Raw genomic sequence first — 27,484 nt, 5'->3', positions numbered from 1 at the left:
TCTGATGAATCTCCATAACAAGTTTAGTCTTAAATATAAAGTCTTCCCCTTGTCCCTTCCCCTTTCTCTGAACTCTCAGATCTCATAGGAGTATATAAGACATTTTTTCCCCCTAGAAAATCATTAAATGACTTAATTATTATACCAGATTCCCCTCTGGATTAAAAGTTTTAAAATGAATAATTTTATAGTCAAAATCATCCCACGAGTTTTGGCTTTAAAATGTGTGAAATTAAATATTCATTCGGTGAATCTATTGACTCGCTTGCACTCGTAGGTCCCTGGATGCCCCGCGGCGAACTGTCCTCGGCCGCCCAGTTCTTCCCAATGGCCGGGAGTTGACCAAGCCCACCAAGATGACGCTGCGCGAGCAGCTGAGAGAGAAGATTTCAGCGGCCTTCTACCGCCACGGGCTGCTGTGTGCCTCCTATCCAGTACCCATCATCCTCTTCACCTCGGCCAGCATCCTCACCTGCTGGTAGGTATTGAGTGTAATATAAGTAATTTGAGCATACAGGGAACAGTTTCAGTAATATGGATTTCTTTTTAACTTTGAAAAACTGACAAGCTGGCATTTACACCTACGTATTATACTGATGAGTTCATTGTGGAGCATCTACTCGTGTTCTTGTTCTTGTATACAACCAAGTACGTTAATGGTGAAACTGTCTGATTATGCTCCCTCTTATTCCTTATTAAGATACACCTTCCCCCTCCTCAGATTCACTTTTTACCTTCCCAGAGAGTGTGGTTGTGTTGAACAGTTGTACTGTGACCAGCTAGTTGACCACCTATGCAGGGTTCAGAAAACTGCTTTTGAAACATTGTCCAGGGCTGCCACGATTAGTCGACTAGTCACGATTACGTCGACGACTAATTTAATAGTTGACGCATCGTTTGAAGCTTTGTAAGATCCCGAAAGATGCAGGAATAAGTAGTAGGATTTTAAGAGCGTAATAACGGACTGAACGGGGCAAGGCTCACTAGAGCTGGTGAGAACACCAGACTCCCGGCAAATCATTTTCAAACCCACCGCCGTCTTTTGCTACTCAGGTTAAACATGATATAAAAGTCACTTAGGTAACTTAAAATGTGATTCTTTTTTTTTAGTATTTTATTTGTTCCTCAGTAAATCAGTTTGGCTGAGATTAAAGTTATAGTTTTTACACAGCTTAATAAACGTCAAGCAGACAACTGATTATCAGAAGTGTGAGATGCTCGAGAATATACTCCGGTGTCCTGTTATATTTTAGATAGCAAGGAGCAGACGGCTGAGTTTATTAAACTCCACCAAAACACTGCAATCTGCATCTTTATTTTTAGTTAGCACATACCTTAAACACTTAAAGCTGTAAGCTAATGATAGTTATATAAGAGCAGATGCATGCTGGTGCAATAAGCTGTACGTTTTACGTCCAATGGATGCGCGATCTGATTCGTTGACTTATCGCAAAAATAATCGGTGACTAGTCGACTATCAAAATAATCGTTTGTGGCAGCCCTAGTCCAGTCAAAATCTACTAAACAGTACAGCAGACTGTTTTGCAAGAACCTGTGGACATGATGACCTCCTTTTAGTACCAATTCTGTTAAAAGATGAGAGGAAATCTTGTCATCCACTTTACAGAAACAGACAGATGGAGAAAGTGACTTCAGAGGGGAAAACTCAGTTGGCCAGTTCAGCTCAGTTTAACTGGCCATCTGTACACACACACAACAGCCTCCTGCTGACATGATGACACAAACATTCACTGAACTCACGCACATATCTCCTCTTGCTAAATCACTCCTCAAAAGAGAGGACATGGGTCAGAGTTTGACAGGCTTTGTAAGTAAAGGCATTGTAAAACAATCAGAAACGCACACATGCACCTGCAGCGTGCTGTCCTTGCTGCAACTTACAGCAGGGGTGCTGACCAAATGGGCGACTGACTACCACCCGGGGTAAAATGAAAGAAAAGAGCTGGACAACGGGGATGTTAAGGCAGGGCTAGAGCAGAGGGCTGTGAGAAAGTGGCCCTGTGAGAATGGGATGCCTGTCCCTCCATCTGCTTGTCAGGAGGGGGGCTGGCTCGGCACAAAAGAGGCCTTTGTGGCGGTACAGTGACCTAGGAGAGTGGAGGAGGCATGAGGGAGAGGGAGGTGAGGCACAGCGAAAAGCAGGCAGAGGTTTCCATCGAAAAGACAAGAATTGATATTTGTATTAGAGTACAATATGTTCATACAAGCTGTCTGGATACAAAGGTACCAGTGACCCAATTGATCCTTCATCAGCTGCTGAGATTTCTGAACCTCTGTCAGACCACTTTTCCTTTTCCAGCTAAAGATGTACATCATCAAAAATTAAAATGTAACTTTATTTATACTGCTAAACTGGGGTACAGCTCAACTGCTGAAGGCTGTATTGTGTCATTTTTTTTTTTTTTTATAGAAAAAAGAAAAAAAGTGTGATGGTGATGTTTGGGGAGCACTTAATTTTCTCCAGGCTTGACCTCATTAGGAGAGAGCCCATTTTTATTAGATGAATTCTTACTTTGTTTTATCCTCAGCGGCCTTGACGACAGCCATGTGGGCAGCACAGCTACAGCTTAGTTTAATTAAAAGTGAACAATTTGTCAGCAGCTGCTTTTGATAATTAAATCATGATTTATTTTTAATATAAATATTTAATTTCTTTTACATTCTCTCATGTGAGAATTTGATGCATTTCTTTGACATTAAAACTATTTTGACTTTTGGACTATTTATCAACTACAACACGACCTTAGATTAAGGTTATGCTAACAAATAGAGGTGTATCAGTGTTTTTCTTGTTTTTGACAAAATCAACGAATTCAGAAAGTCAGCATTGCGTTAATTGAGAATAAAATTAGTTGTTAGTTGTAGCCTGAGTGGGAAGCTTGAGGTGCTCTGCTAAAATCCCTATTATAAAGCTGATGAAGGCACATTTGATTACTTTTGGCTGAATTTGACATAATTTAGGCATAAGAAAAAAATAAAAATGTAGTTTGTGGGGTTTTTTTTGTTTGTTTTTTTTAAAGAAGGAATTGACTTCCTTTGATAATTTTGTGATGACTTTTTTTTCCATTTTAAGTAAGCACCAAGACAGTGGGCATACATCCAAAACACTTCAGAGAGTCTTTTAAAAGCTTTATTCCATCCACCTCTGTTGCCACCACCAGCTCAGTCTTTCAGGTATTTTTCAGGGTTGCTCAACACTATCATTTCAAACTGAACGTGCTTCCTCTACATATAGACACATGCAGAGAAGGAATGAAAGAAGGGAGTGGTTTGGTTCTCAGATGAAGTTTGTTTTCTTGAAGACCTGCCCATTTCCAGGAGAACTAGGGAGCGGGTCTCTCTGGGTTGCGCATGAAACTTAATCTGGCAGGAAAAGCCAGAGGTGCTGGTTTCATCTACTCAGAAGTGTTGCAACATGCATCACAGGGAAGCACTCACCGTTATCGTGGTGGCTTCATTGGTCCGTAGTGTATAGCTGTCTGCTGCTTTCTTTGAAAGCATGCATGTGGGTTTGCGTTACAGTGAGAATGTCTTTTCCATTTATTAATGAATGAACAAAAGGATGTAGATGCATAAATATAAGTTGAACTAAATTCCCTTGTTCCTATTGTTTGACATGTGAACCCCCCCCACCCCCCACCCCACCCCCACATTCTCTTCCTGCTAGCTATCCGTTATTGAGGCTCCCCCTGCCTGGGACGGGTCCTGTGGAGTTCACCACAGGGCTGCGAGACTACAGCGTTCCTTTCCATGAGCCTCAGGGTGACTTTGGAGAGCGCCCTGACTGGGTAGGAGAAAAAAACATGAAATCCATAAGATTTGTTTTATTTCCTTGGGATGTGTTTAAGCTTTGGCATTCAAACCTGAAATACATTTTAATCTTAGGCTTGAATATTCAAAAATGATGGCTGGGCAAAGCTGGAGGCTCATAAATAGTAAAACAGTGGCTCACACGATTTGTCAACACTAGTTTTAATTTGCTGTAACAAGGGGAATAAGAAACAAAGAATACGTTTTTAGTTAATATTAAATACTAATATTAAAATCAGTCAGCAGTAGTAGCTGGTTCATTGTACTTAATCACAATCTGTTTCTTAATAAGTTGCCTACATGTTTGCCCTAGTACCGGGGTCCTCCGGTCGCCTACATCCAGCAGGTGTTGGTGAAGGCAGCAGTGTCTCCATGGGACAACAGCCTGGTGCCGGTGGATGTCTTTCGGTCGCCTCTTGGTCGAGTCTTCAATCTGCTGGAAGAGATCCGCAACCATGTTCACTCCGACAGGTAAGCTTGGGTGCACTGATATGTGACGGTGGTAAATTTGCAGTAACACAATGAAAAAATACTACATTATGAAGTGTAGTCTAAGTATAAGGAAAGACTAGAGCAGAGGGCTGTGGAAGGAAAGCTGTGAACCAAAAGCTTCTTTGAGTTTAGTCCAAGGGGGGGGGGGGGAAATAAACATCAATGACCTTGAGTTATTGATCTGTTGTAAACTACAAAGTTTATGGTTTGTTCTGTTTGACTAATCTACTGTATCAATGATAGTTCCCAGAACAGTTTGCTTTGCTTTTGTGCTTCTGGTTTCAATTAAATACTTGTTTAACTATTTTTACATTAACGATTTATTGCTGTTCAATACTTTATTAGTTTATTTAAATCTCATTTATTCCAGGAGCATTTGGTATCCGTGAGCTGTACTGCATTGATTTCCTCGTCTTCTGTCACACCTCCTCTTCTCTTGTCTTTACCGCTGTCTCGTTCTTGTCTTGTCAGCTCCGGCATTCGCAGTCTGGAGTCTTTGTGTCTCCAGGTGACAGATCTGTTTCCAGGGTTACGGCAGATGCAGTCGGTGCTGCCAGAGCATGGCTGCCTTCTTGTTTCTCCTGGCAACTACTGGCAGAACCAACGGGAGCTGTTTGACTCGGACCCCGACCCCCTCAAGACCATCCAGAAACATGAACCGAAAGGCTTGCACACCTCAGCGACATTGCGAGGTAGTAATTTGGAAAGCTCTGATTCAGTAGTGGCCTCCCCTCGTGTGTGTGCAGTAGGTTCTGTGTACAGTATTGCTAACAAACCATTCCCTTGACAGACCTTTGATCAACAAGCGAGTACATAAATATAACTCAGTTTGGTCTGCTACCATATTCTACTCAGAAAAAGCCCTTGGACATTTTTCTTTTTGAGGTTCTACTCACATTCTAATAATTGTTACTGTAACCAACTGTGTGACTTGTGTGATCACTGCGTACCCTGCCAAGGAGTGGTTAAGTGAATGTGTTCAGACAAAGTCTCTGTCACCGTCCACAGAGCATGTGGTGTCATCCTGAAGCGTGCCCAAGATTAGAGCTTCAGTGCTTCCTTAACTGGTCCTTGTGAAAATCGATGTATTAAGTAATTAACAAATCGTAATACAATAGGACATTGTCATTGTGTCCGAAATGTTCTCACGCCTGTCAGTAGGTGTGGGAGCATTTTTTTTATTTTGACAAAATCTGAAAGCTCCAGTCTGGCCTGTGTTATTGCTTTTTGCCATGCAATGATCCATGAGATGACTAATTCATTCTGAACTACAGGCATTTTTAAATAGTCTGTCAGAAACTGCCATTGGTGGTCACCATATTGAGTACCTCGTGCCTGTTGTATAGTCTGTTAAAGTGCAGGGGAAAAGAATGTGTTATACTCTGACTGCCTTGTTGAAAGTAGTCTGCCATCATTCAGCATGAGTAATTGTCGGTAGTAGTGAGCAGGGGATTAGTTGTATCAGCCAACTAAGAGGCTTTCGTATTGACAGAGAACAAGCAGTTTCATTCCTTGGGAACTTATTGAATTCTTTTAAAATGCTACCCACTGACATAGTGAACCAAGTTTCCCCTTCAGCATTTTGCCACATCTGCCACTTCAAGAGATATTAAAGATATAGTCAGGGACAGCTTGGCTGTCAGATAAAGTTAGACTGATATGCTTGTTCACACTGAGCTGACTCGAGGCTTGTCAGCCTGGTTACATTGGGGATTATATTTCAGCTGCTCTTGCAGGGCAGGGGAGCCCCAAACTCCACCAGGTACCCAGTGTAAAATATATAACTATGAGAGATGGCAGTCAGTGAGGATGAATGCATTTTGAGGTCATTTTGTGAACGTATGGATGGATCTAAGTTTAGTGATTGTGTTCCAGGCTTGCATTCTAATGGCTTAGTTTTTAGTTTTATAGCAGTTGCCATTTTGGTTCCTGAACTTATTTACTCCTTTATAACTTCACCCTCATGTCTGAGACCAGAGCTGATGGATTGATTTGCTTTTCGAGTGAGCTTCAAGTTGTCGTTTAACTTCATTATTGAAACCAGGATGTTGTCACTTAGGGTTTTGTTTTTTTTGTTTTTTTGTTTGTTTTGGGTTTTTTTTTTCCCTGCTTTCACGTGTGCTCCTGATCACTAAGATGTTTCCTTGTGTTGTGACTAAGATCAAAAGAACTTGGTGACAACAGCAGATTCCCACAAAGCTTTCTAAGCCTAAAACTGCTCTAAAACTTCTCTTTTCTTTTCATTCTCATAAAGAAGTGGTAACTGTATCTGTTCTGACACAGACCTAAGGGCTTTGAGAATGTTTGGCTGGTGACTAATAAATAAACAGTGGTCAACCTAAAGTGATCTGTAAAAAGATGGTCTGTTACTAGAATATGAAGAGTCTATTTACATGAAGATGTTTACTGTGTGTGTTTTAGACTTGCTGTTCGGGGTTCCTGTGAAGTACTCGGGGGTCAGTCACTACAACAGGAAGAGGGTGGTGACCTACACAATCACTGTAGTTCTATCCAGTTATGATGCAAGGTGAGTTACAAAGGCAATAGAACAGTAAACTAAAAGCCAGTTCTATTTAAATTTAGTTTTAAGGGATGTCACTGGAAAATTTAGTTTTTTGTTTTTTTCTCGTTTCATATTTTTGTCATCTCTAACTCTGACTCTTGGACGGTAATGCTGCTTTAGAAAAAGCTTAAGACACAAAATACACACTTCCTTAAACTTTAAACTAATAGAGTTAAAATCGGTAAACAGAAATAAAAAATAATAATTACAAACTACACTTAAGAAATATATATTTTACTAATGGAACTAAATTGGAAAAATTTCAATCTTTTGTAGTTTACTAAAATTTTCAGAGAAGAAGCTTGAGGAGCGTGAGACTGGGATGTTTCCATGACTTTGAGTCAAGTGTCTTTTGGAAAGTGTTTTCTGTTGTATCGTCTGTCTGTTCTGGGCTTGCCCACGGTCAAACTATGTTTCTATGCATTAAAATCAGAATCAGAATCAGAATGGGTTTATTGCCAGATGTTGAGGTTTACAACATTAGGAAATTGCTGCGGTGCTTCAGTGCAGACAATAAGAATTAAAGTGCTATGTAGAAAGAAAGATAGATAGAAAGATATGTGCATGAGATATACATGAGATATATACATGAGAATAAGAATTATGAGTGCTACATAGAAAGATATATACATGAGTGCAGGTGGTGATCAGTGCCAAACATGAAATGATGCAGTGACACAGCGTAGGGTCATGTGTTAGTGGCGGGGACAATCATGTGGTTATTGTTCATGTGTCCAACAGCAGAGGGGAAGAAACTGTTCTTGTGGCGAGAGGTTCTGGTGCGAATGGACCGGAGCCTCCTGCCTGAGGGGAGCAGGTCAAACAGACTGTGTCCAGGGTGAGAAGGGTCAGCTGAGATCCGGGCTGCACGCCGCAGTGTCCTGGAGGTGTACAGGTCCTGCAGAGATGGGAGTCTGCAGCCAATCACCTTCTCAGCAGAGCGCACAACACGCTGCAGTCTCTGTTTGTCCCTGATAGTGGCTCCAGCGTACCACACGGTGATGGAGGAGGTGAGGATGGACTCGATGATTGCAGTGTAGAATTGCATCATCGTCCGTGTTGGCAGGTTGAATTTCTTCAGCTGCCTCAGGAAGTACATCCTCTGCTGGGCTTTCTTTATGACGGAGGTGATGGTGGGCTCCCACTTCAGGTCCTGGGTGATGGTGGTACCCAGGAAGCGGAATGAGTCCACAGAGGTGATGGGGGTGTCAGTCAGGATGATGGGGGGGAGTGGGGCTGTGTGCTTCCTGAAGTCCACAATAATCTCCACTGTCTTCTGGGCATTCAGCACCAGGTTGTTGTGGCTGCACCAAGACACCAGACGTTCAACCTCCCTCCTGTAGGCAGACTCGTCCCCGTCCGAGATGAGCCCAATGACGGTGGTGTCATCTGCAAACTTGATTAGCTTGACAGACTGGTGGGTGGAGGTGCAGCAGTTGGTGTACAGGGAGAAGAGCAGAGGAGGAAGAACACAGCCCTGAGGGGAGCCGGTGCTGATGGTCCGGGAGTCCGAGACATTCTTTCCCAGCCTCACGTGCTGCTTCCTGTCCGTCAGGAAGTCAGTGATCCACCGGCAGATGGGATCAGGCACATTCATCTGGGAAAGCTTGTCTCGGAGATGGTCTGGAAGGATGGTATTGAAGGCAGAGCTCAAGTCCACAAACAGGATCCTGGCGTAGGTTCCTGGGGAGTCCAGATGCTGCAGGATGAAGTGTAGGGCCATGTTGATGGCGTCGTCTACAGACCTGTTGGCTCTATATGCAAACTGCAGGGGGTCCAGGAGGGGGGCCGTGAGGGTCTTGAGATGGGAGAGAACTAGGCGCTCAAATGACTTCATGACCACAGATGTCAGAGCCACGGGTCTGTAGTCATTTAGTCCAGTGATCCTAGGTTTCTTGGGGACAGGGATTATGGTAGAGGACTTGAAGCAGGCAGGCACATGACATGCCTGCAGTGAGGAGTTGAAGATGCCAGAAAACACTGGGGCCAGCTCGTTTGCACAGTGTCTGAGGGTGGCAGGAGACACACCGTCTGGGCCGGGAGCTTTCCGAGCATTCAGACTCCTAAACTGCTTCCTCACATCTGCTTCATGAATATGAAGAGTTGTGGTCGGAGGAGGTGGTGTGAAATCCTCTTTTGTGTGGGGTGAGGGGGCGGGTGTTGCAGGTGAACAGTTTGAAGGTGGTGATGGCTCTATGGAGGGGGGAGAGGTGGGGGAATGAAACTAAACTAAAAAAAACTAAACTAAAAGAACAAACCAACTCTGGAAACTAACTGAAACTGAGATCTACAAACTAACTCTGGAGCCTGAACAGAGTAGGAGTCTGTGACTTAGGTTTTGCATTTTATTGTATTTCACTTTTTCAATAGAACGGCATAAATAGTCAGAACTGTCTTCTCCTTGGATTAATGGCATCTGTCCCTCAAGGCAAAGTGTCTGTTTCTCAAAATTTAAAATGGAGTGATGAAGTTTGTTACTCCATGTGACGATGATTAATTGTTATTTGTGTATCCAGGTTCCTAGGCAGCCTACGGGCCCGCCTGAAGCAGCTTCACCCATCCGCCAACTGCACCCTCAGAGATGACCACATGGTTCACGTCCACTTCAAGGAGGAGATCGGCATTGCTGAACTCATCCCGCTCGTCACCACATACATCATTCTTTTTGCCTACATCTACTTCTCTACACGTTAGTCCAACTCCCTTTAAATCTGCTTTGTACTCGGTGCATGTTCAAACATCTCGACTCCCCCCACCACTACCACTTGTTTGCACACCTCACCATAGTTAAAACAGAAAAGTGCCAGAGAATGAGGGCAAAACGTGCTGTGCCCTTTTGTGTGCACAAGTGTTTGGGTGCCAAGGTTGTCCCTGTCTGCTGCAGGGATAATCCTCACATGGGAACATTGCACACCGCTGTAAGAATGCAGCCACCAAACCATCGGCAGCTTGCCAGCACAAACATTAGCTCAGGGAACAAACACACACACTCGTGCACACAGACACACACACCGTCCAAGTACTCAAATGAATTTTCACCTGCAAGGTGGTTAAATTACTCACATTTGGCTCCTGATATGCACTTGTAATTGCAGTATAATAATTTAGATAATTATTCAATGAGACTACCGTATTTCCCGGACTACAGAGCGCACCTGAATATTAGCCACACAAGCTAAAATCAGGGGAAAATCCTGTTTTGTACATACATTAGCCGCACCTGACCAAAAGCCGCAGGTGTTTCAATGTTGACTTATCATATGTAAGAGAATGTGCACAAAGGAATTGTCAGGAAAGAGATGGCTGTTTGGAGACACACCCCTTTTATTAATATTTTGAAAAACAAGTTATGGGTACATATTTGCACATGTAGTACATAACAGTAGCCTACAGCACACCAGAAAAATAGATTCGGACTACCTTTTAGGCTCAGGTGCAGTGACACGGCTTTAACAAGAAGAAAAGTCAGTCATTCACCACCATCTTTCTCTTCTTCCTGCGCACTAAAACCACCAAAGTCCTCTCCTCCAGTGTCGGATACAAACAGGCTCAGGATGGCTTCGTCATCCACTCTCAGCTTCTCTCCTTCGTTGTCAGTGTCAGAGTCGAACACCCTCAGAAGGGCCGTGGCGGTGTCCTCCTCTCCATCATCAGTCCAGCCCTTCAAAATCCGTTGGTGATCGTGTATGTTTTCACACTTTTCCACGCTGTCAGATTCCACCGGTGGAGTTGGGCATAACTTGCTTTTCGCAAGTTTATCGCCGCTCATCATCCACACCTCCCGCTGAACGCGTAGCGCTACTTTGAAGTTTGTTTTTCGCGCTACTTCGTACGGCACTACGTTGCCTGGCGGACGGACATGTGACTAACATACCACTCTTGAACCCCGATCCTTCCGCCAGGCAACGTAGTGCCGTACAACAGCGGAACAAACAAAACAAATCGTCTTACGATATCACAAAAATCATGGACAATCCATAGAAAAGCCGCACCTGACTAAAAGCCGCAGGGTTCAAAGCTTGTGCAAAAAGTAGCGGCTTATAGCCCGACAATTACGGTAATGTTTCTTAATGAACCCAAAAGAGAGCCATAATATTCTATAATAATACCTTGTGATCACAGAAAACATGAGGTAAACAAGTGTAAGGTTTTATTTTGATGTCAGTATCTCCAAAGCTTCAGAGAAATACCTTGATGTTTGTTGTTAGCACATCTTTCCTGCTCTTGGCACGTTCATGCTGTTTTAAATTCTCAGTAACACAATATTTGTTGTTAAACAGTGAAACAAGCAAGAAATCACACACACACACAAAACCCATTACAATCAATGCAAACACAATTTTTCACTTTGCTAGTAAAATGCTGATATCCTCTGAAAATGTAACCATTCAGAGATGTTGAATAAATGGCTGTGCTGTAATTTTGACCACCAGAGAAATATTTAGCATGTCGCTTTTCTATGATTCAGATTTTTAGCATTTTTCATAGGGGTTTTTTGTTTTGTTTTTTTTTGTTTTTTTTTTAGCATAGTAACCAACATTGCCTGACTTTTATGCCAACTGAAAAGTGAAGAAACTTTGATTACACGTCAGAGCAGACTGGGCTGCTAGTGTCTCAGACAGTGAAGTGGTGCTGCGCAAAGTACAGTTTAAGGAAAAATTCTTCATGAAATTCACATTAAACAGTAAAAAGAAGGGAATTTTATTTGGGACGTGTGATATGAAACGGGGTCTGTGCAGCATTAGACAGTGGAAAGAATGTGTGAGAAAGATGAAGCACACAGTCTTTATTTCTGTTCTCCTGAGGTTCGAGGAAAGCTGAGAGGTCAGAAGGGTCCACGATGTTTCTTTGCTCCGATAATAAAACGGAGCTTTCTTTCTTATGTTGAGTCTGTTTAAGTTTCATTCTTATTTTTGATACATCGGGGTCAGAAAGTTCAGTTATTTGTCTCACCATTGTTTTGCTATCTGTTCCCTTCTGAGAAAGACCTCTCCTTCCAGTCTGGAAAATCAGAGTGTACACTTGAGGCTGCCTTGGAAAACTGTAATTGAACAAACATCTGTTACAACAATATGCAGCTGCTGTTTTATTTTACAGTGTAGTCATTTTCAGAATTGTCATTTCAAAGAAAACCTGCAAGTTTGAGAAATGGATAGCCTGTACAGTTTCATTTCATAACCCCTGCATATTTTATCAGCAAGCCTAGTGTTCAGTGTCATCACCTGCCATCTAGAAATGTAATTTTGGAAATGCTTAAACGCCTTCTCTACATGATCACCATCATTTGATTTAAGACAAGGTCTGGCTGAGGATTTGAATAGTTGTACAGCTGGTTAGTGTGAAGTCCTCAACATATCATCTTTTTCTTCCTTGCAGGTAAGATCGACATGGTGAAATCTAAGTGGGGCCTTGCTCTGGCTGCTGTGGTCACAGTGCTCAGCTCTCTGCTCATGTCTGTGGGTCTGTGTACACTGTTTGGACTGACACCCACACTTAATGGAGGGTAAAAACCATTTTCTACATACTTGAGTGTCTGAAGATTACTAAAGGGGTCTGGTCTCTGCTCTTGTTCATCTGCCAGGAACAGTAACGCACATGCCATTTTGGCAGCAGATGCTTATTAGATTTCAGCCTAAAACTTAAGCCAAGGAATGCAGAGACTGTTTCAAAAATCAGGCAGCCAAGAAAACAGTTTAATCAAGACGCAGCAAAAATGTATGTTTGCATCACTGAGAGCAACTTGGTACTTGTACTTTCATGACTTATACTCATTGTTTCCCTTGATTACACCAAAGCAAGGAATCAGTTTCATTACAGTCAGTGCCATTTTTTTTAAAGTAAAACATTGTTTTGTTTTGTTTTCTTCTCGTGTTTGCATGTAGAAACTAATGCATATGGCATCGTTGTATGTTAGTTAACTGAAGTAGCTTCCAGTGCTATTGCACTTACCTTCCACAGTAGCTTTAACTTCAGACTGTAGTGATTAGCACTTGAATGCTCCTTACACTTTTAAGTGCATGAACTGTTTTTACAGTACATTTTCTTTATTATGAATGCTGTTTAAACCAGCCTAAAAGCTGTCTTCATGCACGCTCAATCATCCAGGTAAGGAAGTCCTAAAAAATTCATTCTGTACGTCTGGATGTAGCGTTTTCAGGAAACTCTCTGAAAACACTATGTCCAAATGAACCGAGTCAACTCTTTGCGGCAGCCTGAAAACACTTACTAGCTAATATTTTTAAGAGGTTGAAGGATGAGTTTAACTTGTGAATCACTACTGAAATTATGTCTGCAGTAATTTCATTGTTCTCCTGCTCTTACTGACATTCAAATATATCCTGTTAATGTTAACACCTCTAGCTGGCTGTCAGTTGTATCCTTATTTTTACCAACTCACGTGCACGTACCTGACTTTTGACTTTCCTCTTCTTCTGTATTGATCGTACATGGAGTTCTATTAATGATCACTTCATGTGGGCAAACAGCGTGTTAGTGTGTATGAAAAAGGAAGAACACTGTGTGGAAGTGGGATGGACTGAAATATGGGGCAGATGTATTCAGATACTGACGTTTAATGGCTGTCCAATCGTGAGCTGTTTATTAGGAAGCAGACCTCATGGCGTGACAGTGGTACTGTTAACCAGCCACTAAGATCCATGCAAGTCCTCCATGGGCTGTGAATGCCCAGGCCATGTGCTTGCATAAACACACATCAAGGCCAACGTACTAAAACTATGACTGCAACATGCAAATCTGCAGAGTCATAATCGACTCCACACACAAAGCTGGTGAGATACAGATAGTGTTGGGTGTGTGTGTGTTTTATTATGTACAGTGTTACTGAGTGTGTGTGTGACCCAGTTATACACTTGCCTCATCTAAAGCTTATCTATCCTGTCAAACTAATCTGTCACACATACTAATCTCAGGGAAATTCCCAGCTATGTGGGCCAAGAATTTAAAAAAAAGAAAAAAAGAAATCGAACCCTAAATGACTGATTTTATAACTAAAAAACAAACAAAACATAGGAGTGGACCACATACATTTTCTCGGTGCCTTGGCGGCTGCATTATTAAAGTACATTTGTGTTTGTAATTTAAACAGAATTCCACACAGTGGTAATGTGGTGAAAGTGTATATTACCAAAGATAACTGTACTCAAAGTTGAGGGTATTTTATTTTTCTCCCTGCAGTGAGATCTTCCCTTATCTGGTGGTGGTAATCGGGCTGGAGAACGTCTTGGTGCTCACCAAGTCTGTGGTTTCCACCCCTGTCGACCTCGAGGTCAAACTGCGCATAGCTCAAGGTAAGTTTGGAGAATGTAGTTTAGTCATGGCTTATTAAATATTGTGCATTTCTTTATTTTTCCCTGATTGTTGTTCTGTTTTTTCAGGCCTTAGTAATGAGAGCTGGTCTATCATGAAGAATATGGCCACTGAGCTGTGTATTATCCTCATTGGATATTTCACTCTTGTGCCAGCTATCCAGGTAAGAGGACAAATGCTGGAACTGTTGAAGGAAGTGCACCAGGAGAAAACTGTAGTTAAAGTTATTGTTATTAAATAAGCAAAGCATAATGCTAAATCAAGCCAGGTGGGAAATGCTTCTATGTGGTTAATGTCTCTTCTGTTTATTTTAGGAATTCTGTTTATTTGCTGTTGTGGGGCTGGTGTCTGACTTCTTCCTGCAGATGTTTTTCTTCACCACTGTACTATCTATAGACATTCGCCGCATGGAGGTGAGAAACGCATATGCATACTTTCAAATCCCCCTCCCCACACACACACACACACACACACACAGTTAATATGCTGGACTCAACATTAGATTTAAGTAGCAAGAGTTTTATGTGATGTAAACCTTTGTGCACCAGGCAAGAACTGAGTTTAAAATAAAAAAAAAAAACAACAAAAAAACACAACCAGCACTGAGACACATAATCACTCTTGATATTTTCAGCATGTATTGTGAAGTTGACTTAAAATACAAAAAACGATGTTTTAAAAAAAAAAAAAAATGTGTGAACCTCATTATTTCCCTTTAGCTGGCTGACCTGAACCGCCGCCTGCCAGCTGAAGCAGGTATGCCTCCACCCAAGCCAGGCCCCCTGCGTACACGTGAGGTACCCCCTCCACCGCGACCCTCTCCGCATACAATCACTCTGCAGACACCAGCCTTTAGAAACTTGAGGCTCCCCAAGAGGCTGCGTGTGGTGTACTTCCTGGCTCGCACGCGCCTGGCTCAGCGCATCATCATGGTGAGAAGACAAATTCAGAACTGACTGTAAATGTTTTTGTGCACTTTGCTGCCATTTGTCTTCAACTGTCAGCTTCTAATTCTTTCATACAATGGCAAAGACTGACAAGATTTTTTTTTTTTTTTTTTTTTTTTTTTGGGTGGGGGGGTGAATGTCTGTTTCAGCTTTAAAACTAACAGAATAGCTTTTACAGTCTGCAAGCTTATTGCTGTGCCTACATAAAGCCAACAATGTATGTAAAGATGCCTATACTGTAAGGTGGATTCGTTTAATACAAGCATATACATACATTAGGTTAAAGTGGTCTAAATTAAGTAAATATCAGCTCGATGTAAAATGAAGCTGGCCACATATTCCAGCTAACTGATCAACATGACCTTTTTATTTTTTCATTTTTAGGCTGGCACAGTGATCTGGATTGGTATCCTTGTGTATACCGACCCAGCTGGAATCCGCACCTACCTGGCTGCACAGGTGTCTGAACAAAGCCCCTTAGGCGACACCGGGGGAGGTGGTCTGCCCCCACACCTGGGAGTGGCCCCGGTTTTTCGAGGTGGGGATCCTACCAGCACCTTGAGCATCCATCGTGCACCAGATCCAACTCCTTTACCTGAGAACCAATCGCAGGGACATCATGGCCCTCCAAGGGCAGGGCCCATTCCACAGTCCCCACCCGCTGTACCTCAGATCACCTGGGGGGAGGAGGATGAGGAGGGATGGAGGAGACTGTCCTTCAGGCACTGGCCATCACTCTTCAGTTACTACAACATCACTTTAGCAAAAAGGCGAGTGCTGCTGGGGAGTTTTTTGTTGTTGTTCGTCAGTCTGTTATTTTCTTAATTGGGAAACGGTATATTACACTGTAGTGGAGATCCCAAATTTTCCATGAAAGCAAGCAAAGCAGTTTAGATTTTCTTGCCTCGTTATGATACTGGTGCAGCATAATGTGTTGCTTCATTCCTGGCGTGTATGGGATGTTTCTGCAAAATGAAATGCTGCATTATGAAGTTTATATCAACTCCAAATAAAAGCTGGACAAAAAGAACAACTAATTTCTGTCAGCCATTCTCCACATGGAAAATGCAGCTACAAACAAGTAACCTACTTCAGTTATGTGCTTTTGCGTTGTCCAACAAACACTTTCCCACTTTAAAGGTGTAAAAGCCAGGAACAATTTTTTTTGTTTCTTTTTTTTCTTAAGTCTTTAATTCTGCTTCGATGTTTCTTTCAGCTTCATTATGTCCACTATGTTATTGTCCTTTTACAGGTACATTAGCATCTTACCTGTCATCCCAATCACTGTTCATCTGACACCCCAGGAGGCCATTGACGCACGTCACCCTCAGGACACGAGACACCCTCAACCACCCATTCTCAAGGTTTCTGCTGACTTGCAGACAGACCTCACCCTCTACAAGTTAGTAGTCAGAAAGACACAGACATCTACCCGCTTTAAGTTTGAACTGCCTCACAAACTCTTTGATAAACCTGCATGCCTTAAGGTGTTAAAAGGGTAACTTTTGATTATTTAAATCCAGCAGATTTTCCATCAGTGTGGCTACTTGAGTTGTTTGCCCCTACTATTCTAGAGACTCGCATTGAAAAGGACGTTTCTCAAAGCAACATAAGCCTCCTACAGCTCTCCAAACAAGAAATGAAAGGATTTCTGTGAAAATGTTGATCTGACCAAATATATGCATGTAGGATCTACAGGCAGGGCAGCTTACCACCTGTTGGGTCATGTTAATCCCCGCTTGTTTGGGTACTTGTTGTTTTGGGTTCCTGCTGTTATTATTAGTTCATGAGGAAGTTATTTATGTGTAATATGTAGACACATGCTTAACGAAATAAGGGGGAAATGCTGAAATCTCAGAATCCTCTGAATGCTAAATTACCTGCCTTAATTAGTATCTTATGAAAGAAGGTACAGATGAACCAGCTCTGATTGTTTTTATGAGTTCATATAATTTTTTTTTTTTTTTTTTTAGACAAATTTACAAAGAAACATAATTTTCTTAGCCTAATTGAATGAGTGATATCTTTTTCAGGCCCTAGCTTTTCTTAGTTTCAGTTCAGTTTAGCGATCACTGTTTTTGCACATGGTTAGAAAAAAACAAACCTTGACGTCACACAGCTGAGTGTAAATAGGGGCCACGGCAGGTAAAGGACCTTGACCTTCACACTTTGTACCTGTGTCATTGAACCGATTGCACCTTGGACACTGAAGCCTTTAAGTTCCTTCTGCAGTTTTGCTGAAGTTGGAGCAGTGAAGTACAATAGCATTTAGGGCATTTGAGCCATTCAGGTTTAGTTTTCCAGACATGAAATAACATAATTTTGGACTAAAATCTCTTTTTTTCAGCTGCAGTCTTAGTCTGTCTGCGGAACTGCTCTTGGAGGTCTTGCAAAGAGAAATCATGACACTTCTCTCAAAATCAAAAACATTTTAAGTTACTTTTAAACTTGTCAGTGCTGTAGATGTATTTTCTATTACAGTATTTAAGTTGACATAACACAGAAGGGAGTAAAAGAGCACCTACGTTTCATGCTTGGCTTAGTGTTCACTGTTGCTGGGCTGATGGTAATCTTCTTTTATGTGAGGTGAAAATGCAGTTTCTTTGTGTGTATTCTAATAATGCCAGGGGTTATCTCCGTCTTTAGCAAGTATTCGTATTCTCTAACTGGCCAAGCCTGGCTGACTTGTTTACTTTACAGGCTTTGTCAGTGTTTTTTGTGGGGCTTTTTTTCCTTACCCTAGCAGGTGACACATTCAGGGACAATGGGCTACTCCTGTGTGGGAAGTATTTACTGTACAAGAATATCTTAGGAATTTCTTCAGTGTTAGCATAGACTTCAGTGATGACTTTGGTCAGAGGTCAAAGTCACAGTGAAAAATACAATTTTAGACATAATTGCAGAAACTCTCACTACAACTAGACTAGCTGTCAGTGGCATGGCACATTGGCGAGCACGTTTAAGCTCACCCCCAGTTTACCATAGTACTTAAGGTACAACACCATTAGAAATGTTGTTAGATTGTTATTTTATGGAAATTAAAGTTTTAACTTTGGTTAAAATTTGTGAATTCTGTAGTTTAGCAAATCAGTCTTAAGACTAGAAGTGTTCTTTTACACAACAATGATGAGCAATCTGTGTGTGTGTGTGTGTGTGTGTGTGTGTGTGTACACACAATATCAGTCCAATAAAGCTGCTAAAATGGGAAGATAATGTTCTTTTATCTTAGAGGGAGGTTCAGAGACACCGATTCACTGTCCTTTCCAGCTTTATCAGCTTATAACAGCCTCATCTATCTGCCGCAACAATACTGTACCGTGTTGTGTAAACCAGTCTGTCACCTTGACATAAGTGTGATGTTTTTGGTCATCTTTGGACTGCAGATATGATTGCTATCAGCAGTTTGGTCGGGGTCGTGACCTTCACATTTGGGAATTGGCAACTGACATCAACACTGGTTTCGATAGATGGAAGGCCAGACTGATAAAGGTGTTACAAGGGAATTCTCTGTACTTTTAATCTGGAGCAAAGATCTTTACATGTAACAAACGAGTCAGCGTAGCCTTGTCTTGTTTAAGAGAAGTTTTGAACTGGATAAAGTCTCTCATCCTACTTTTGTGTGATCATACACGAGCGATTTCACAGACTAACACAAGAAGAGCTTTCCAGTGTTCCGCTTAACACAAGTTTTTCTTCTCTTTTTTTGAAAGACGTGGGGAAATTATATTTCCTTTTAAAACCATCTTGATCAAAAGCAACTTTAAACAGGAAAAAAGACAGCTAAAATAAAAAATTGTGCAATCAGTGGTTAAAGTTAATGACACAGTTTGAACCAGTTAATACTGACTCCATCTCATCTGTTTCTGATTTTACCTTCGAAAACCGCTGGATGTTTGTGTGAAGTAACCGTAGTGTGTAATAGGTCTGAAGACAGGATTAGAGTTCATCATCATTTGTGCTGTTTCTTCTTTTTTTTCTTTTTTTTTTTTTTTAGAGTAACATCTAAAATGAGTTTATAAATAAAAGTACATGGCAAGGACTGAAATGCAAACTCAAGTTTCCTCCTGTTCATTCTCACTGCTGTTCATCTGTTTGTATTGAACAAGTTCAAAAATCCCACTACATCATCACCAGAAACCAATGAGCTACACATCTCCCTCACAAGTGGCTACAGTCCAAAACGGAGCTAAAAGAAAGTGAATATTTTGCTGTTTATATTGTGAACATGAGTAAAACTGCAAATAAATGGCAACGTTGCCCCAGAGGTGCTGGATGTGTAAATAAGCAACTGTGTGTCAATGTTGGTTCCCCAACTCGTTTCTGCTGCCAGTAATTCTCCTGTTATTGCAGTTAAAGTGTTTTTAAAAGCTAACAGAAGTACACAGACTGCCTTGTTTTTGTTTCTGCATGAGTTTAAATGATGTCAGGGACTTTAGATGGATTTTACTCATTGGAAAACAAATGGCCAAAAAAGTAGCCATTAGCAAAATAAAGATAAGCACAGAAAGTAGTAGTAGTAGTAGTAACCCTTAAAGCTCTTTTTCTGAACTGAGGAGTTTGTCCCATATTGGCCTGTTTGTAGAACAAGATTACTGACTGTGCATCAGATGTTTGTGCGATGTTTGTTTCCCTATACAGCTGCATTTCCAAAAATCCTGGCTGTCAAAATGTTCCCTTCATGGGGGAAAGGGTTAAAGCTCTACTTTCACAATGCAGATGTGAGGTTTTTTGTTTTGTTTTTTAAGCAGAGAAAGTCAACACTCCTCTGCCAGGTTATCATCACATTAGCTCCACATTCCACAGAAGAGCTGGCACATGCGCTGTTTCATGGTTTTTCTTTTCCAAGCGGTCAGTTCCACATATTGTGAGTTAGATTTGTACAGTTGTACTTGTTCAACACACAAACTATATAAACATGTGAGTGTGCAGCTGCAGAACAATGTTTTAGGTAAACATCGAGATCTGTTGTCAGTTATGAACAGTTTCTCACTTTGCTGCTTGATCTTTATACACTAGTTGGGCTATTTACTCATCTGACTGTGAAAGTGTCCAGATAATATTTTAGGAAACTCAGCATCTCCACAGTATTTTGTGAGAGATAAAAAGTCTGTTAGAGATCTAGAGCTTCAATTAAAAGGGTGAATTCATGGAACAGATGACACACAACAAATGTGCAGTACATTGAAAGATTTTGTGAAGGAGTTGACGAGCATATACAGAAGTTCAGCTTCTGTGTGATTGTTTCTGGTAAATGTGTCGTAGTGTGGTGGCACTGCACTCCTGACTCTTTTGTGTTGTCTTTGGATCCAGGGTGGCAGCTCTGGGCCTGGCTGCGGGTGTCCTGCTGGTTCTGCTGCTCTTCTGTCTGTATCGCGTTCTCTGCCCACGAAACTACGGTCAGAATGGTGTCCCTCACGGGCGGCGGCGGCGAGGGGACCTGCCCTGTGACGATTACGGCTATTCACCACCTGTCAGCGAGATCTCACCACTGCTGCTGAGGGGCCACAGTATGGTGAGACTAAGATGGAGACGCCGCAGTCTTTGTTTGTCCACCAAACAAACTCATAAGAAAGGCAACACTGTGCATATATAAAGAAAAAATAGCATGTGTTGTTTATTTAGTTAGATTTATTTGCACACTCCCTCTTTCCCTTGTCTTTATTTTTTTTAACAATGTTAGTTAATTTGTATTTCAGATGTATTTTAAGACCAGATCTCATCTGTGGTGCAGATAAATCCAGTGTTAATGAGTTCAGTTGCAATGACTCAGATACTGTAATTATATAAAATCTGCTTAGCAAATATAGATTAAATGTCAATTTGAAAAAAGGGTAAAACAAACAGCTGATTCCTATGCTTTATAGCGATTTTAAAAGATACAGAAATGTGTTTGTGCTGTGTTGAGGTTTAAGCCAAGAGTACACTCACACTTGCTCATAGTACTATACTACAGTACAGGGTGGGCCATTTAAAACAAAAATGCTGAATTTAATAAATGTGTATTAATTTCTTTTTTTGGCTGATCGCTTTAGTCTTATTTAAACCGGCTTCCTGCTCCATGTTTCCGTCCTGTAGGATATCGAGTGTTTGGCTAGCGATGGGATGCTGTTAGCTAGCTGCTGCCTGGCTGGACAGATCCGGGTTTGGGACGCACAGACTGGGGACTGCTTGACTGTCATTCCAAATCATGGGTGAGACACTCTTAATATCTTGTTTTAAAAACATTTCAATGTCATATTGATCTGTGAGATGTTTCCAGATTTGCTTTTACATTGTTAGGAATTGTTTGTTTTTGTTTGGTTTTTTTTCCATTAAGTAAAATTTAGTTTAAAAACAATCTGTCAGTTTAGGAAATTTGAGGCTGAAAATTGATTGTATTAAAGTGAATATGTTGGAGATGTCAGGCAGAAGAGGAAGTCTACAGAGGTTCATGGATGTAGTGAGAAAGGACACTCAGAGGGTTGCTATGACAGAGGATGCTGGGATAGGGTGAGATGGAGGCTGGTGATCATCTGTGCTGACCACTAAAGGAAACAACTGAAAGTAGTAGTCATGATCTGGAATATGCAGTGAGCAGGGACAATCTGGTATTCATGGGTAGTTTTTAGATTATCAATTTATTTTTGCCTATCAGACCTTTTGTGTGTTAATGTTTGCCAGTAAATCTGCAAACGTAAAGTCAGTTTATCTCTTCAAGTCATGCTAATGTTGTTTTTTTTTTTGTTTTTTTTTCCTCCTTCTCAGGCTGAGGCGGAGCAGCAGCAGTGGCTGCTGGGACCACCGGAATGGCTGGGACAGCATGACCGGGGCTCAAGAATCAGAGTGTTTGAGTCCTGAACGAGACATCTCGTTTAATGGAGACGGGCTGACAGACGACGAGCTCTACCCAGTAAGACGCCGCACCACGCCCAGTCGTCCCACTCTTTTCATTGACCAGCCCGATCTCACCCCGCTCATTGACACCAACTTCACCTCCCAGCCCCCTTCCCACCTGTCCACCGCACCCAGAGCAGGCTTTGATTTTGGAGGACTGGTGGAGCGTGCCTACATGGAGCACGAGCCCCCATCACCATCTACCTACGCCTCTCCGTCCTCAGCCTCCTCCTCGCCCCCATCAGGCGCTCAACTCCAGAGGAGTCCGAGCTTAGGGGAAGCAGCTACACCTGTAATCCAAGAAAGATCCCCGATGGCTGGGGCGCAAGCGGCAGGAGACTGGGAAAGTTCTGTCTGGGCCATGGAGCTCAGAGGAAATCTGATAGCTGCCGGGAGGAGCAGCGGCAAACTGGAGGTTTGTAAAAATTTCACATGTCACTCTGAAAAAAGTCATACTCTTGATCCGCTGGTGTTTAGAATCACTGTACAATTGCATCTGGTTACAGCTGTGGGATGCAGTGGAAGGGTGGCTATGCTGCAGCAATGAAGACGGTGTTTCTGGGATCACAGCTCTGGCCTTTCTCAACAACAGGTTAAACACATACGTGCTCTAAATCGGCAAAAAATATTTTTCGGTCATTTTAATGGCACACTAATTTATTTTATTTTATATAATTTTCCAACCTCTTAAAAGATGTTACTTGCTTCTATAACATTAGATTGTAACACATCAGATGTATGCTGTAAATTGTAAATGGCCTATATTTGTATAGCGCTTTACTTAGTCCCTATGGACCCCAAAGCGCTTTACACTACATTCAGTCATACACACATTCACACACTGGTGATGGCAGCTACATTGTAGCCACAGCTGCCCTTGGGCACACTGACAGAGATTCAAAAGTGTGTCATCCTACTTGTGGCTACTATGCGCGGCTGTTCTTTATTCGGAGTGTCTCTTCCTTCCCAGAATTGTGGCAGCTAGGCTGAACGGGTCCTTGGATTTCTTCACTGTTGAGATGAACAAACCTCTGGGTCTGCTGCAGTACAGAGGTGAGGCTTGAAATGTTTCTGCATCAGTGTTGTATGAGTTAGATTTTTAATTGGTGAAAAATGTACAGTATGAGTTTTTTTTTTGTTTTTTTTTTTGTTTGTTTTTTAATTTAAAAAGAAAATGAGATGAGGTAAACAAGTGGAGGGTTTTTCTAGTTTTGTGGGGGGTTTTTTTTCCTTTTTTGTTTTTTGTTTTTTTCCCCCCTCTTCCTCACGTAAATAATTTTTCCCTCCAGGTCCCCCTGGGCGAAGCAGCATGCCTCAGTCTCCCTGTTACAGCAGTGAGGATGTGATCAGCTGCCAGCTCACACGCTCCGTACAGTGTGCTCACCAAAAGCCGATCACGGTGCTTCGTGCAGCTGCCGGCAGAGTCGTCACTGGCAGCCAAGACCACACAGTCCGGGTAACAGACCTGCACTCTGTCCTTTTTATTTCAAGTACAACAAATATTGTTTTGATTTCTCATTAAACTCAATAGAATGGATCTTACTGGCAGTAAAAAAAATAAAATAAAAAATATGAGCAAACTCCAAAAGCAGTCTTTGTGATAGTGCTTTTTTAATAGATCATCCTTATCTGCGTGTGCTGTTTAGGTTTATCGACTGGAGGACTCTTGCTGCCTCTTTACCCTGCAAGGTCACTCTGGAGGGATTACAGCCATCTACTTAGACCAGGTCAGCAATATCCCCGCGTCTCGTAACATTTCATATTGTGATAACGGAGGCATTGGTGAATATTTTCTCTAAAAACCGTGGGTCAAAATAGAGGAATTACCAAAGTAAAACCACGAAGTTGTTTCATGAAACAGTAAATTAGACTCTCAATTACAAACTTTTTCCTCTCAGACGATGGTTCTAGCAAGCGGTGGGCAGGACGGCGCCATCTGCTTGTGGGATGTCCTGACAGGGAGCAAAGTCAGCCATGTTTACGGTCACTGTGGTGATGTCACCTCGCTGGTGTGTACAACCTCTTGTGTCATCAGCTCAGGACTGGATGACCTCATCTGTATCTGGGACCGCAGCACTGGAATCAAGCTGTACTCAATACAGCAGGTACTGTGCTCAGTCTCCTTCACGTCTTTATTTCTTTAACTCTCTAAAGCCTAACCTGGCATCAGACAGGTGTTTTGCAATTATTATTTTTTCAACAGTGTAATTCCCTGTAACTCCAAAATTCCAACTGTTTAGCTCCCTTTAACTGTCTCCTGTTTGCATACCCAACTGGCCATATTCAGTGTGATAGTACTCGGCTGTGTCTCTATATCTGACAGAGACTAAAGAAACTCTCCTTAGTCATCACAAAAAGCTTTCCAAAAATGTCCTGATTTCTAATCCTTTACATGATAAGCTTAATTTCTCAAGAATACAAACAGTAGTTGGAGCCCTTAAAATGCGTTACTCAGCTTCTCTTTTCTTCCCACCAGGAGGTGGGTTGCGGGGCCAGTCTGGGTGTGATCTCAGAGTCTCTGCTGGTGACGGGGGGGCAGGGCTGCGTCTCCTTCTGGGACCTGAATTTCGGCGACCTGCTGCAGACGGTGTACCTGGGTCAGAGTAGCGACGGTCAGGGTGTCCGGCAGCTGCTGGTGCTGGACAACGCCGCCATCGTTTGCGACTTTGGCAGCGAGCTCAGCTTGGTCTACGTTCCCTCGGTGTTGGAGAAACTGGACTGAGAAGGGCTGGCAGCTATCAGTGGGAACAGTCAAAGGATCCAGTTTTTGCTTTGTTTCGTTGCTTCTGGCGTTTGGATGATGTGCGATCATTAGATACAAGACTATCTGTTTTAACAGGGAGGTGTTTTAAAGTCTGAATATCATGAGGAAAAACTGGCCGTTGAACCTACTGCGTTTTATCAGAGCCATCTTGCTGACGTTACGGAAGGTCACGAGTTTGGTTAAGGTTGGATTTTTCTCACTTGAAGGGAGCTCGCCAGTTCTGAGTTTGTGCTTTTTGTGCACGCACATTTGTTTTTGCAGATCTGCCCTCTATGCTGCTCACACAGGGCGGGGGGAGGCTTGTGACCCCACCCACCCAGAGAGGAGGACCATAGAGCTCCTCTTTTTTGTTTTGTTTTCTTTCTTTTTAATATTCCTGCTGTGCCGTGCGCTCAACAGCGAAGTGCAGCCACAGAGAGCTCGACAGGTCCATCGCCTGCGGGGATGAATTGAGCGTGTGTGTGTGTGAGAGAGAGATTGATTGAATGAGTTTAGACCCTTTTTATAGTAAAACTGCTGAGAACAAAAGTTGATTGGTTATGTGTGCGTTTGTGTGAGGGAGAACCAATGATTACTGTATAAACTAAACCTCCAGAGGGGGCTGTTTTTATGTCTACATTTATTATTTATTAGCGATACTTTTTTTTTTTTCCCTTTTTGAGTAACAGTTTGTATATGAATGACTAATCACAACTTTTAAATAAGACCATAATAATGTGGAAAAGGTGACTTAAATGTAAGAAGGTGTTTATTTGTTTGGCAGCACTGGGCTTTTGGTTGTTTGTAACACTGAGGTGGAAACACGTGTGTTTGTAGATTTGGAGGCCGCAGGGAGGCAGAAAGGGTTCCTCCTTTACCCCATCCTCGGCCTCTGACTCTGGGGTTACTGAGGGGCTGCTTTTCCCCAGTGTGTTACACCTTCATCAGGCTACCTCCATTTTTTCAAATAGCTTGAATTTTGGATGACTGATGTTGCTGTTTTTTTTTTTTTGTTTTTTTTTGTTTTTTTTTTTAAATATAAATGCATTCTGTGCTTTAGAGAGTTTTTTGTTTTTTGTTTTTTTTTGTTTTTTAAATCACCATTTAGCCATAACTTGGTCACCTGATATCATTTTTAATCCACAATCTTTAATTCAAGCCACAAAGGGTGACACAACCTTGTCGACTAGATATACTGTGTGTATATTTTTAGTTTTTGGTATGTTGTTGATGCACGCTTAAGCAGAGTTTGTCCTGAAACCTGTTCTTTTTTTTTTTTCTTTTTTTTCTTTCTTTTTTTTCAGCGACCAGTTGGTAAAAATCTGAAGGAAGGTAACAGTGAATGCATCCTGTCCCTAATTTTGCATAATACTAGTACATTTTAAAACAGTTTGCAGTATTGATGTTGGATTTTTCACATCAGGAATGGGTTTGAGATATAACCTTTTCAAAATTTGGACCTGACACATGTGACACTGTTCAGATAATCTTTTCCTGAAACACACGCAGTATTATATCACACATTTTTTAATTAAGTCTTTTTAATTGGACAAAACAGGAAATGTCAATAGTATTTTCAGTCAGTTTTTCCACTATTAGTCATACGGTTGCTCTCTGTCAGGTATGAATGTTTTCAAACGCTTGCTAGACGCCTTAAGAAACCAGACAAAAGCAATGCATGTCAATCATTGTTTTGTAGTGTGTATAATATGAAGCTTCTGTCTGAACATCGAGTAAAGAGCCTTTTGTACTTATTCTGCACACAAGGTGAAAATCCTGTCAATACTGAAACTGTTAAATTCTTAAACTCAACAAGCCAAGTATTTATGAAAGCAATGCATTTTTCAACATTTAACCCCCTCGTTTTTGAGTCTGTGCCTGAACTTCACTTTTTTACTCTGGGTAGAAAGAATGCAATCCTGCAGGTTAAAGATTTTTCTCTGATGCCAACAACATCCACAATGTCCAGAATGTATTTTCTCCCAGTTGTCATCTGTTGTTTCTATCTGTATGTCCTGAATGTCGTCTCAGAAAATCCGTTAAAAGACCTGCACCTGATCCCTGCGGTCACAACACTAACTCCTTTCATCTCTAACCCTCTGATGTACAAGCTCACACACATTTTTAGGCACTTTGTTTTTGCAATTTCAGCTTGTATGCAGAAGAGTCGGATGTAACTGGACTTAAAGTTCACACCTGCAGCGCTGTTAAACACGCACGTGACATATAGACTGCAGCGCTTGTTCCTCTCGGATGCAGCGACCAGAGTTTCTTTTCCAGAAACAAGCTGATGATTATCGTATGATTTTTTTTTTTTATTATATATTTTTTTTTATTTTTCCAACTGTAGCATCAGTATTCACATTTCAACTTCTGAGACAAATGGCACCTCCATCACAGAGGCCAGTAATGTGATCTTGCTGCTGTGGCTGTTGATTTATTAGCTTTGTGGTTTTTGTTTAGTTGAAAGCTTTAGAAATGGGGGAATGTTTTGTTTTTTTTAGATTTCAGTTTCACATGTGTTTTCTAGAAATGTGAATTAAAGCTCAAGTTTGATATTTTGGGAACCTGTATTTGCTTTCTTGCAGAGTTAAATACTGCCGAATGTACACAGTGACTGGGTTAGCAACTCCAGTTAACTCTGCTTGCTGAGAAGTTGGTCTGAAAACTGCAGCACTGAGATGTCAAGGAATTACACTCTATATTCAA

General features: G+C 41.7%; 1 protein-coding gene across 1 annotated transcript in view; it reads left to right on the top strand.

Moving 5' to 3' along the window:
- scap (SREBF chaperone) overlaps positions 1–25,766 on the top strand; it is a 29,744-nt gene extending 3,978 nt beyond the window's left edge. Inside the window, exons 2-23 of the mRNA XM_085366654.1 lie at positions 278–478; positions 3,689–3,809; positions 4,145–4,302; positions 4,795–5,015; positions 6,745–6,850; positions 9,403–9,575; positions 12,263–12,389; positions 14,081–14,193; positions 14,281–14,375; positions 14,527–14,625; positions 14,932–15,144; positions 15,544–15,929; positions 16,412–16,561; positions 20,470–20,671; positions 21,235–21,350; positions 21,904–22,447; positions 22,539–22,624; positions 23,003–23,085; positions 23,322–23,488; positions 23,679–23,759; positions 23,931–24,137; positions 24,509–25,766. Of these exons, the coding sequence (XP_085222780.1) occupies positions 278–478; positions 3,689–3,809; positions 4,145–4,302; positions 4,795–5,015; positions 6,745–6,850; positions 9,403–9,575; positions 12,263–12,389; positions 14,081–14,193; positions 14,281–14,375; positions 14,527–14,625; positions 14,932–15,144; positions 15,544–15,929; positions 16,412–16,561; positions 20,470–20,671; positions 21,235–21,350; positions 21,904–22,447; positions 22,539–22,624; positions 23,003–23,085; positions 23,322–23,488; positions 23,679–23,759; positions 23,931–24,137; positions 24,509–24,754 (3,895 nt within the window). The 3' untranslated portion in view covers positions 24,755–25,766. The remainder of the gene's footprint in view (positions 1–277; positions 479–3,688; positions 3,810–4,144; positions 4,303–4,794; positions 5,016–6,744; positions 6,851–9,402; positions 9,576–12,262; positions 12,390–14,080; positions 14,194–14,280; positions 14,376–14,526; positions 14,626–14,931; positions 15,145–15,543; positions 15,930–16,411; positions 16,562–20,469; positions 20,672–21,234; positions 21,351–21,903; positions 22,448–22,538; positions 22,625–23,002; positions 23,086–23,321; positions 23,489–23,678; positions 23,760–23,930; positions 24,138–24,508) is intronic.
- The last annotated feature ends 1,718 nt before the right edge of the window (positions 25,767–27,484 follow it).

The sequence above is a fragment of the Diplotaxodon limnothrissa genome, linkage group LG11 (genome assembly GCF_057381915.1).
Source record: "Diplotaxodon limnothrissa isolate DT_005_m linkage group LG11, D_limnothrissa_male_GT1.1, whole genome shotgun sequence".
Lineage (NCBI taxonomy): Eukaryota > Metazoa > Chordata > Actinopteri > Cichliformes > Cichlidae > Diplotaxodon > Diplotaxodon limnothrissa.
The sequence above is the reverse complement of the archived record's forward strand: the minus strand, read 5'-3'. Positions and strand labels throughout refer to the sequence as shown.